The sequence below is a fragment of the Somniosus microcephalus genome, chromosome 13 (genome assembly GCF_052327205.1).
Source record: "Somniosus microcephalus isolate GS21.2 chromosome 13, FLI_Smic_1.0, whole genome shotgun sequence".
NCBI lineage: Eukaryota > Metazoa > Chordata > Chondrichthyes > Squaliformes > Somniosidae > Somniosus > Somniosus microcephalus.
In genome coordinates, this window is record NC_140999.1 from 191,089,160 (window position 1) to 191,101,933 (window position 12,774).

Here is a 12,774-nt window from a genome sequence, read left to right on the forward strand (position 1 = left end):
GCTCTGCCTCGACGGCTGGGCGAATTGCATATGGTACCGGTCTTGCTTTGAAAAACTTGGGAACTGCATTCTCTTCTATTTTTATCGAGGCGGTTACGCCTTTAAGCGTGCCCAGTTCTTGTTGAAATACCTCTTTGGCATTAGCTAAGATTGTTGACAATCGTCCAGGAGTGATGTCTTCATCTTTTTTACCGTCCACCGTCATTGCATGAATGGAGTGCCAATCTAAGTTTATCTTCCTGATCCATTCCCGTCCCAATAACGGTGGTCCACCATTTGGCAGTATGTATACAATTTCCGTATTTTCTTGCCGTTGTATTTGACAGGCACCCTTATTTTTCCTCTGGGGTATACTTTTTGCCCCGTATACGTCGTCAAGACGATGGATGTCTCTCTCAAGGGTATGTGTGAAAATAGCCGCTCGTAGTCTCGTCGATTCATGACGGTTAGCGCTGATCCTGTATCCAATTCCATTTTAACTTGAGACCCTGCTATCATGAGGGTGACCCAAATGGTTCGGTGATCCTCTTTTGCGATTACATTGTGAAGTTTGAGAGAGCTTAGTCTCCTGTTCCCGGATTCACTATCGCTCATCTGGTCTTCGGAACTACTGTCCGTCATCTTTTGTACTTTCTTGTACGGTTCCTTAGTAGCCTTTTTGTTGTCGCTGGTCTTCTTCCCAGACCTGCAAACTCGTGCAATGTGTCCCATCTTCCCGCATTGCCTGCATATTTTGTCTTTGGACCAGCAGTCCTTCTGGTCATGGTTAGTTCTGCCACAGCGATAACATTTTGCAAATCCCTGTGTCATTTCATGGGTGCCGTATTCCTGTGGTTTTTGTTGAATTTCTGCAGCTCCCCTGGCTGCTGCTTCATACGATACTGCCACGCTGAAAGCCTTATCTAGCGTCAGCTCTTTCTCTGAGAGTAACTTCTTCTGTGTTCCTTCACTCAGGAGTCCACAGACAAATTTGTCCCATAGGGTATCTGCCAGTCCTGCTCCGAACTGGCAGTGCTTTGATAGCTTGCGTAGTTCCGTAAGGTACTCAGCATTGCTCTCATCTTTATGCTGAGTTCTCCTGTGGAATTTAAATCTTTCTGCTATCAACAGCGGTGCAGGGTTTAGGTGTTCCTGTAGGACAGCAACAATTTCGTTAAAACTCTTCGCCTTCGGTTTGGCTGGAGTAATCAGGTCCCGCAATAGGCCGTACGTTCTAGCGCCCATTAAGTTTAGCAATATCGATGCCATTTTCTCCTCCGCTATTTCGTTTGCCTCGAAATATACCTCGACTCTTTCCACATACGTGGTCCAGTCCTCTATTGTATTATCAAAAGCAGTGATACAGCCAGTCTTCGGCATCTTGCAAATCTAAAATGGCGCCTCCCGCGCTTTGCCTTCTTCCCCGATTTAACAAAATAAGTCTTTACTGATGGAAGTCAATAGTGAAACTGAAAACAACAGAGGCTCACTAGCACCTTTTATACAGGGGTGGTCACTGCCGGTACTGCAGTCTGAGACCAGTTATTCTCTTAAAGGTACATACACAACACCCCCAGCTCCCGGTCCCAGCCCCCAGCTCCCGGTCCCAGCCCCCAGCTCCCGGTCCCAGCCCCCCAGCTCCCGGTCCCTGCCCCCAGCTCCCTGTCCCAGCCCCCAGCTCCCGGTCCCAGCCCCCAGCTCCCGGTCCCAGTCCCCAGCTCCCGGTCCCAGCCCCCAGTCCCAGCCCCCAGCTCCCGGTCCCAGCCCCCAGCTCCCGGTCCCAGCCCCAGACCCCCAGTCCCAGCCCCCAGCTCCTGGTCCCAGCTCCTGGTCCCAGCCCCAGGCCCCCAGTCCCAGCCCCCAGCTCCTGGTCCCAGCCCCCAGCTCCCGGTCCCAGCCCCAGACCCCCAGTCCCAGCCCCCAGCTCCTGGTCCCAGCTCCTGGTCCCAGCCCCAGACCCCCAGTCCCAGCCCCCAGCTCCTGGTCCCAGCTCCTGGTCCCAGCCCCAGGCCCCCAGTCCCAGCCCCCAGCTCCGGGTCCCAGCCCCCAGCTCCCGGTCCCAGCCCCCAGCTCCCGGTCCCAGCCCCAGGCCCCCAGTCCCAGCCCCTGGTCCCAGCTCCTGGTCCCAGCCCCAGGCCCCCAGTCCCAGCCCCCAGCTCCTGGTCCCAGCCCCAAGCTCCCATCTCCGGGCTCCACGCGGGCAACAATTAAAAGTAAATTTTAGCAGCGACACCCTTCGATTGCAGGTATGTTCTAACAGTCAGACCGTCTTCCTTGTTTGTGCTCCGGCAGTTTGTGTGTGCAGGACTTCATCCCTTCGGCGCCGATTGGCAGGAGATCTTGGAGGTGAAGGTCAGCGGCTGCCTGTGGGCTGCGAGAAGGACTCGGGCACGGGGCTGCCCCTCCCGTCCGGGGGGTGCAGTGTTTACCAGGCCGGGATGTCTATCTGTACATCAGCTTCTGGAGTTCCATTGCAATGTCAAGGCTGCCGTTGTACCCAATTGGCAGGACACTTCTGATCTGATATCCGTATCTCTCAGGGCGGGGGGAGGTTATTTGGAGGAGGGTATTTGCAAGGGTTATTTGCAGGAGGGTGGTTACAGGAGGGTATTTGTAGGGGATATTTGCAGAGGGTATTTGCAGGAGGGTATTTGCAGGAAGGTTAGTTGCAGGAGGGTATTTGCAGGGGTATATTTGCAGGGGGTATTTGCAGGGGATATTTGCAGGATTTCTTTTGCAGGGGGTATTTGCAGGGGGCGATGCTGTATTTGCAGGGCAGAGGGGTTGCGTGACAACTCTCCCAGTGCGCGCCCTGTGACTGTGGACCAGGGACTGAAAGGCACGTCAGAGAGAATCAGCCCAAACTCACTCTGAACCGTGGGAAGCTCACGGATAAGGGGGAAGCAAAGCCCACAGCTTGAATAAATCAGTAATGCATGGCACGCAAACTCCAGCCGGGGCGGGGCGGGGAGGGGAGCGGGGCAGGATGGTGTTGGTGGGGGGGAGGTATAGAGAACGTGAAATGCTCAGAATGATCCCGGGGGACTTTACAGCGTTTAGCCCATATATTGCGATTCTCAGTCTGAAGCCCCCTATTGGCAGGTGGCTGGCAATCGGGAGTCGTGTGCTGGAGGCTGTAGTGCTTCTACACCGAGAGTGGAAACAGTTAAAGGACATTGGAGGAGGAGAGGCGCCCTTGGAGCAGGAGTCAGCAGATTGCTTGTAAATGTGACTTACATGCCGGGCAGACAGAGCCTGGATTTGAATAGACGCACGGCTATCTGCGACTTGCAGAGTCTGGCATCTTGCAGGAGCCGGTGTCAGTGTGTGGCAGCTTCAGGAGGCGTGCGGTCACATTTAGAGGCAAGTTACCGCCCGGGAATTCAATTGCTGTAAATGTTGGTGCCGGTGTGCGGGAATTTCCTGCAGATTTTTTTTTGGGGGGGGGGGGGGTGGGGGTCAGTGGCTGGAATCTAGCTGCCGGGGGGGACGCCTTTAAACACGGCAGCGACTGCACCGGGGGGGTGCCCGGGATTGCTGGATGCAGATGTCACCGCCCTGTTAACAAATACATGGACTGCCCCCACCCCCAGCCCAGCCCAGCCCCGGCTCGCTGCTGGTGACAGGCGCCATTGTACAGCCTCTCTGTCCTCTCCCTCCCTCCCTGTCCAGCCCAAATAACCGGTTCACCGGCGCGCCCCTAAATCTGCAAACCTTAATCTGGAGCGGCTAGAATTTGGTCAAGATTAAAACCGTCCAGGTATCAATCAGGCTTCCCCGCCGAACTCACGAACGCGTTTCTACTGAAAATGTAATTGATGACATGACTGAAGGCGAGAAACTTTGGATATTTATGTGTCCAGTTGAACAGGAGAACGGAAATGCGGCGGGTAGGACAAAGGCAGAGTCAACGTGATCAGGTCACCGGCTGTGATGTGTAAAGGGGACCTCACTTCGCACTGGTCCAACAACACTTGCCATTGCCACTTTGCCCTCTATCCAATCATTGACTTTATCTCGTTCCTCTTCCAGACACGAGTTTAACTCCTGAGGGACAGCGAGGAATCAAAGGAGAGAGGATTCACCTCCATCCTTGCCCGGCCGCTCCACCTGTTCCTGAAGTCTGCGACACAGTTTGGAGGAGAACAGGCAGCGGCTGGCAAGGCGACCAAACTCTCCAAATGAGGGTCGGAGAGAGGAACGGGGCGGCGGGAGGAGGGTCGTGGACTGTGGTGAAATGAAAACCATTTGAGGAACTGGGAGCGGGGGGTTGAGGGGGTTAATGGGACCCTGAGACTGGTAACCGAGTGCCGAGCCCTCCCAGAGGGGGTGAGTGACTGCTTACTGAATATTCCACAGAGAGAGACTGCAAGAGAATCTCCCACACCGAGAACCTGCAGCAGTTCCGCATGTTAGGACGCGGTGCGCCCCGTGCTGAACTTAACCGGGGAGACAGGTCGGCTGAAAAGTTTGGGTGCCGATCGGTGCATTTTACCAGTTAAAAGGGGAAAGGTTCTGGCGGATGTGTGTCTGGTTGGTGGCGGACTGTCAGGGCTCTGCGTGTGTAGGTGTTGCCCCGTGTCTAAGTTGGTGAAATTGTGCAGATGCCCCTCTGGGTCTTTTAATGAGAGTCCTTGCACCTTCCCGGCAGTGGGGGTCTTGGGGGGGGGGGGAGGTTGCTTTGCGCCCCCCTGGACTGTTGGGCGATCTGTAAAGTGTGTCTGCACCTGATGTGGCTCCAGGTTTAACGGGAACGTCGTGTTTCTCACCGAGCTCTCGCCTTGTCTCCGGTTGCAGGGTTATTGCAGTCAAGCATCGCTGGGATGTACACGGCCAACCCGTTCCAATGGCGTCTGCGGAATGTTACCACCCTCTGCAAGTGAGGAACGGCGAAGGCGGCGACCCCAGCCATGGTCACCGGAGCCGCAAGACTTCAGCACCAAGGCCAGCTCCGCCACCCGGCGACCAGGACCAGGAGACCTCCTTCACCAGCCGGCCCGACCCACCCATCCACACCGGCTCGCCGGGCAGGGTCGGGGTGGCCCCCAGCCAGGGCAACCGGGAGAGAGCCCCGGAGAGCTCGCCCCGCTCCGAGGAGGGGCCGGAATCGGAGGCCAGCGGTCAGCAGGCGGACTATGGGTTCATGCTGGCGCTGGTGTTTCTGCTGGCCGGCATCACCTTGGTGGTGATCGCCTACGCCATCCCCAGGGAATCCAAGGTGGACCCGGACTCGGTGACAGCCCGGGAGATGGAGAGGCTGGAGTTGCATTACGCTCGGTTGGGCTCTCACCTGGACAAGTGCATCATCGCCGGCCTAGGGCTGCTGACCCTGGGAGGGATGCTGCTCTCCTTGCTGCTCATGGTCTCGCTCTGTAAAGGCGAGCTGTACGGGAGAAGGAACTTCATGGTCACCGGCAGATCGAGAAAGACTTATGGGTCCATAAACCTGAGAATGAGGCCAACGGACGGCGAGGGACATCAGTCCCTGGTGGAGTCTGAGGTCACCCTGGAGTCCGAGAACATGAGCCAGACCGACTCCTGAAGAGGCACCGCCTCTTCTCCCCAACTCTCCGCTTAATTCAGCCAAAATGTCGTTTCCGAGAGAGCTTTCCAAGACATCCCTTATTCAGAGAGTATTCAAACGCATGCATTTATTCGAAATTTTTGTGATGCAATGCAACATAACACACTCCGCACTGATCCAGTGATCCGAGTCTCAAACCTCGGCTCCACAATCGCCGCATTCACCAAACCGTGAAAACCAGTCCCCACTCTAACGGAGCCAGCCCCTGACCAGGGAGAGATTGACCCTAAATGTATGTCGACGGTAGGGAGATTTAAAAAGGGTTGTGGAGGGTCCTGCACATAGGAGTAACGGCCTCAAACACTGAATGGGGTTGGTGACCAAAAATGCAACATTACTACAAAATGCAACATGTCCTGGATCCAATACAGACTGGATCCCACACAGACTCAGTCCCACACAGACTGGATCCCATACAGACTAGATCCCACACAGACCCAATCCCATACAGACTGGATCCCACACAGACCCAATCCCATACAGACTGGATCCCACACAGACTGGATCCCACACAGATCCAACCCCATACAGACTGGATCCTGCACAGAGTGGATCCCACACAGACTCAATCCCACACAGACTGGATCCCACACAGACCCAATCCCACACAGACTGGATCCCACACAGACTCAATCCCATACAGACTCGTTCCAACACAGACCCAATCCCATACAGACTGGATCCCACACCGACTCAATCACACACAGACTGGATCCCACACAGACTCAATCCCACACAGACTGGATCCCACACAGACTCAATCCCATACAGTCTGGATCCCACACAGACTGGATCCCACACAGACTCAATCCCATACAGTCTGGATCACACACAGACTGGATCCCATATTGACTCAATCCCATACAGTCTGGATACTAAACCAATTGGATCCCACACAGGCTGGATCCCACACAGACTGGATCTCACACAGACTGGACCCCATACAGTCTGGCTACTAGACCGATGGGATCCCACAGAGGCTGGATCCCACAGCAACAACATCTCATACAGACTGATCCCACAACAATGACCTCCCACACAGACTGGATCCCACACAGACTGGATCCCACACAGACTGGATCCCACTTACACAGAGAGTCTTGCATGTACAGGGCCTCAGTAAAATGTCACTGGCAGTCCAAATGAGAGTGTGGTTGAGTGTATTATGTTACAATGCAACACAAACCTCTTATTTGATACAAGTATTTAAAGGCTGAATAATTGACATTTTAAACCCCGGTACTCTAAGTTGGCAGCCAAGGGGGTTATGCAGATTTTTTTATCTTTTATGTGCACTGGGCCAACAGCTTAGAGTATTAGAAATAATCTTTGCAGTATTTTTAAGAACAGCCTTTCAGACAACACAATGTAACCAAATGCAAACCCTAGTGTTACAACAGAGGTGAATTTCTATGGGGATTATCCCATTGTTCCGCCGTAACTTTGGCAGGAGACTCACGGAAACCCCATTACAATGGCACAAACTATGTTTACGCTGTGTTTCTGTGGCTCCTCTGCTGAAGTTACAGCCAGCAAGTGGGAGAACCTCTATGGAAATTCACCCCCACTCGGTGATGCAGACCAGAAGGTCCCAGGTTTCATTCCCAGTCTCTGCGCTGAGCTAGCTGATCTCACTTAGGGTGGGAGTAGTTCACAAGACCACGAGATAATTAGAAATAAATCTCGGGATGTGGGCGTCGCTGGCAAGGCCGGCATTTATTGCCCATCCCGAGTTGCCCTTGAGAAGGTTGGTGGTGGACCGCCTTCTTGAACCGCTGCAAGTCTGTGTGGTGAAAGTGTTCCCACAATGCTGCTAGGTAGGGATTTCCAGGATTTTGACACAGTGACAATGAAGGAACAATAAGGATGACCATTTGGTGCATCCTTGCTTATTTGCCTGGAAACATCCCTACAGTCCAGTATCCATCAATTTCTTAAACAATTCCGGGGCTTTTGCCTTCGTGGCCCTACCTGGAATTCATACCATGTATTGAAAAAGAAGTTTGTGTGCAGTTAAACTTCCTGACATAAAGTTGCCTTTCATGAGCTTGAACCTGCCCACCTCACCCCCACCATTATGGTTTCATCTGAAGTAATGTGCTTGATTTACCTTTTCTGTACCATTTACTGGGTCATCTTTCAGTCATCTTAAAGCTTAGACCCCTGACATAAGGATCAGGCTTTGGACTCTTCCCTGTTAGTGTGTCTGGCCCTGAAATGTCTCCTCGCTGCAACTGGTCTGATTGCTCTTGGGCTAGAGAAGGGGGGAAAAAAACCAGCCACGGTTTCTGCTCCTGATCACTCTCCAGTGGCCCCCCCTCCCCCACACCTGAAAAGTGCAAGTGTGTGGACAGTTCTAGAGGCGCTGATCACACTCTGATGTCAAGCCATTATTATTCATTGTCCCTGTTCACATGTAATCAGTGGCCACTTAGAAGAGACACTGGCGCGTAAGGCCCATCGAACAGTACCCAGCAGAATCAGCACCTTCAAGAGAAGGGGGGGGGGGAACTGGAAAAATAAAAAAACAGTTTGGTTAAGATTTGTTCTAGTGTTATTTCACAGTTGGCAGCCTTTGCAACATTTATACCTACCATTGTCTTGTTCCTATCAGTTAAAATATACAACTGCACAGAAGGTTGTAACACTTCAAAAGGCAACGTAAACAGATTTTATTTTTTAATAAATTCATAAATCCTTGGTTCAGGAAGTATAAATATTATCTCTAAAGTATGCAATTAACCTGAGGCCATCTTGCTGTAATAAAATTTTCAGTATATACTGTACACATGGACACTATACCAAAATGTATCGTTATACTCTGCTGTCTATTACATATCCTAGGGCTTCTAAACAGACTGTTAGCAGGTAGTAGACTGAGGTTTTTTTTAACTTTTTTAATGGTGCAATATTTCTGATGTGTAAATATCTTCTCGTCGCCTGCAAGGAAAAATCAAGTGCACCTTTCTAATAAGAGGCAGCGTGCTTTTGATAAAACACTGCAAGTCCTGAGCTGCAGTTTTTGTTGTAATGCTTGAAAAATTGATGGGATGTTTTAAAGTTTATTCATATGTTTGGTGACCTTTCTCTGCATAATCACTTTTTAATCACTTTTTAATCAAACCTACATTGTATAAAGTATTCAGTGTTCTGCCGTGCCTACAAAAATCATGAGATAATAAAAGTATAAATGGAAGAATCTATTGGCACAACTTTTCCACTTCTTTCTCTTTTTTTTGGTGAATTCTGTACTATCAAGGCGTGGGATGGTAAGTCTGGGAGATGGAATACTTTACGATAGCAAAATACTGCGGATGCTGGAAAGCCGAAATAACAACATAAAACGCTGGAAAAACTCAGCAGGCCAGGCAGCATCTGTGGAGAGAGAAACAGAGTCAATGTTTCAGGTCGAAGACCCTTCGTCAGAACTGGAAAAAAAGCAGGAAATGGAAAGCAAGTTTAGGGGTTGGGAAAAGGGGGAGGGGATGAAAGAACAAAAGGGAAGGTCAGTGATAGGATAGAGAGCAGGAGAGATTAAGAGACATTGAGAGATATTAAGAGACATTCAAGGCGAGAGGAGGTGGAAATGGGACAGGTTAAGGAATAAAGGATGGCTCTAGATGGGGTGTGAATTGCGCTGGCAGAATAAAAGACAGCTGCCCTGTGGGAGGGGAGAAGAAAGAAAAAAAAGGGGCCAAACAAAAATTGTGGATAAAAAAAAGAAGAAAATATATATGTGATAGGGGCCGAGGTTATGATCAGAAATTGTTGAACTCGATGTAAAGTGCCTAATCGGAAGATGTGCTGTTCCCCGAGCTTACGCTGAGCTTCCGTGGAACACTGCAAGAGGCCAAGGACGGTGAGGTCTGAGTGGGAATGGAGCGGAGAATTAAAGTGACAGGCCACCGGGAGCTCGGGGTCCCCCTTACAGACTGAACGGAGGTGTTCCGCAAAGCGGTCACCCAATCTGCGTTTGGTCTCCCCGATGTAGAGGAGACTGCTCACGATATGGTCTCCTCTACATCGGGGAGACCAAACGCAGATTGGGTGACCGCTTTTGCGGAACACCTCCGTTCAGTCCGTAAGGGGGATCCCGAGCTCCCGGTGGCCTGTCACTTTAATTCTCCGCTCCACTCCCACTCAGACCTCACCGTCCTCGGCCTCTTGCATTGTTCCACGGAAGCTCAGCGTAAGCTCGGGGAAGATCTCTCAATGTCGCTCAATGCCTCTTAATCTCTCCTGCTTTCTATCCCATCACTGACCTTCCCTTTTGTTCTTTCATCCCTTCCTTTTCCCAGCCCCTAAACTTGTTTCCATTTCCTGCTTTTTCCAGTTCTGACGAAAGGTCATCGACCTGAAACGTTGGCTCTGTTTCTCTCTCCACGGATGCTGCCCTGGCCTGCTGAGTTTTTCCAGATGAAATACTTTTCTGTTTTTGACATCGTGCATCAGCATTGAGTTATCAGCCGTGGCGCAGTGGGTGGCACTCTCGTCTCTGGGTCAGAAGGTTGTGGGTTCAAGTCCCACTCCAGAGACTTGAGCACAAAAATCTAGGCCAACACGCCGGTGTAGTGTTTCAGATGAGATGTTAAACCGAGGCCCTGTCTGCCCTCTCAGGTGGATGTAAAAGATCCCAGGGCACTATTTCAACTATGAGCAGGGGAGTTCTACCCAAAGTCCTGGCCAATATTTATTCCTCAACCAATATCGTTAAAACAGATGATCTGGTTATTATCACATTGCCGTTTGTGGGAGCTTGCTATGTACAAATTGGCTGCTAGGTTTCCTACATTGCAACAGTGACTACATTTCAAAAGTACTTTATTGGCTGTAAAGCGCTTTGTGATGTCCTGAGGTTGTGAAAGGCGCTATATAAATGCACGTTCTTTCTATTAGAGGAGAGTATTTGAATCCTTCATCTGCCCTGAGAAATTATTCATGCACTGTCTGGTATGTGGAGCTGCTGGATCAAGCACCATAGCCCCGCAAAACCCTCAGTGCTCGGGGGAGTCAGTGCCGGTACCTGTATCCAGACTGTGCATATAGTGCCATGTCTCTGTATGTAGCAGTAGGCTTATACAACTTCATGGGACCAAGAAATTGGTTCTTACCAGGATCTGATCTTTCTGGGGTTTCTTATTTATCAACGTTTTCTGGGTTTTTAAGCTCTATGAGCTCCACATACCAGCAGATTAATTCAGGGGCTGCGGAGTGATGGCCATCAGAGCATGGAAGGCAACACAATTAACAGTCCAGCAAGAAAATGGAGGAGACAGCTAAGGTCTGAAGTTGCTAAGCTCTGTGCTCAGACCAGGGAGCTGCAGAGTGCCCAGGAGCTGGAGGAATTACTGTTCCTGTAGTTTGTTTTGAGCTTGTCAGGAACAAAGTAGCAGGGAAAAGATGAAAAGGCCAAAGTGGAAATAGGAGGATTTAACAAGTGGAAATAAAGTACCAGTTCTGACGAAAGGTCATCAACCTGAAACGTTAACTCTGTTTCTCTCTCCACAGATGCAGCCTGAGTATTTCCAGCATTTTCTGTTTATATTTCAGATTTCTAGCATCCGCAGTGTTTTGCTTTTGGAAACAGGAGGAGGTGGGTTGAAGTGGTGAGCCACAGGGAAGTCAGGATCATACTGACAAAACAAACATGTTCGAAGTGGTCACTCAGTCTGCATTTAGTCTCCCCATTATAGAGGAGATTTCACCGCGAGCACTGCGTACCGTGTACAATCAGACCTCGTTTATCTGACATTCTTTAAACCGAATATCTGGGAATCTGAATATTTTCCCCCCCAAATACCAGCAGTTTCCGTTATAAATGTGCCGGATAATCAAAAAACCTTGCACTCTAAATCCAAACTACAGGAAACTTTGTGATATCCGGCACCGACGGGACCGAGCTGTTGCCGTCCCATCAAAACTGCCGGACAAACCAGCGCTAATGTTGAAACATACGGAGATTTTGAGCTCCGTATCTGGCAACAAACCCTGTTGCTTAGCAACAGCTTCTAAACAGTCGGCCATACCTTGCAAGCATCTCTGTAGCTTAGTAACAGCTTCAGCGAGACCTTGCAGAGCCTGACTGGTGAAAGAAAAGCAACAAAAAGAAAAAAAACCTAACGAAACGGCTCCTGATTTTTGCCGGTGGCTCGAGCATTCCGGACAGTTAACCTCCGGATAAACCAAAGTTTCCTGTAAATCAACCAGGTGCCATCCAGCGACGACTGCTTGTTTTCTGCTCAATAGGCCAATTTACTGTCACTTAACCTGACCGCTTTTCACTATAGTGTCTTGTACATTGTTGTTGTGGTAGGGGAATTACCTCCTGAGGGGAATATTCTGAGCATTAACATCACAATATATAATGTACTGTAATACTTCAGTGCAGTACTGAGGGAGTGCTGCATTGCCAGAGGTGCTACTTAGGATGATCCATTAAACCGAGGCTCTGTGTGCCTGTTGTGGTTGATGTAAAAGATCATTTATTCAAAGAAGAACAGGGTAATTGTCCTAGCCAACATTTATTCTACAAGTATCTACATTTTGAAACATTAAGTTATTAGCTGATAAGCACATTGGGACATCCAAGGGCGCTATAGAAATGACAGTTCTTTCTTTCATAAGGCACATTGTTGAGACAGAGTAGAGAGAACTAACCTGCATCTAACTTGTGCTGTACCTGACCTGGAATCTTTGATGAGGGTGTGTAGTGGAAGTTTTACTCTGCTGTACCTGACCTGATACTGACACCGGGTAACAAAAATGGAAAACCGTTCCATTCCCCAGCACATAATCTAGGCTGATACTTCAGTGCAGTACTGAGGGAGTGCTTCATTGTCAGGAGGTGCTAACCTTTTGGATTGGATGTTGGATGGCAAACCAAATGAACCTTCACACAAAGGATAGTAGAAATCTGGAACTCTCTCCCCCAAAAAGCTGTTGATTCTGGATCAACTGAGATTGATAGATTTTTGTTAGGCAATGGCCTTAAGGGTTACGGAACCAAAGTGGGTAGATGGAGTTAAGATACAGAACAGCCCATGATCTAATTGAATGGCGGAGCAAGCTCGAGGAGATGAATGGCCTCCTCCTGTTCCTATGTGCCTATGAATCCCCTCTCTCTGCCTCCCCCTACCCCATGGTACGTCCGGGATTGGCAACACCCAGCCCGTGGAGAGTTCTAAAGATGAACCCATGGTCCACCCACTGAT

The 12,774-nt window shown here is 50.2% G+C and overlaps 1 protein-coding gene across 1 annotated transcript; it reads left to right on the forward strand.

Annotated features, from left to right (window-relative positions):
• The first annotated feature begins 4,281 nt into the window (after positions 1-4,281).
• On the forward strand, positions 4,282-8,808 carry tmem74b (transmembrane protein 74B). Its single transcript, XM_086006060.1, has one exon. The coding sequence runs from the start codon at positions 4,826-4,828 to the stop codon at positions 5,519-5,521; it is 696 nt and encodes a 231-aa protein (XP_085862186.1). The 5' UTR covers positions 4,282-4,825; the 3' UTR covers positions 5,522-8,808.
• The last annotated feature ends 3,966 nt before the right edge of the window (positions 8,809-12,774 follow it).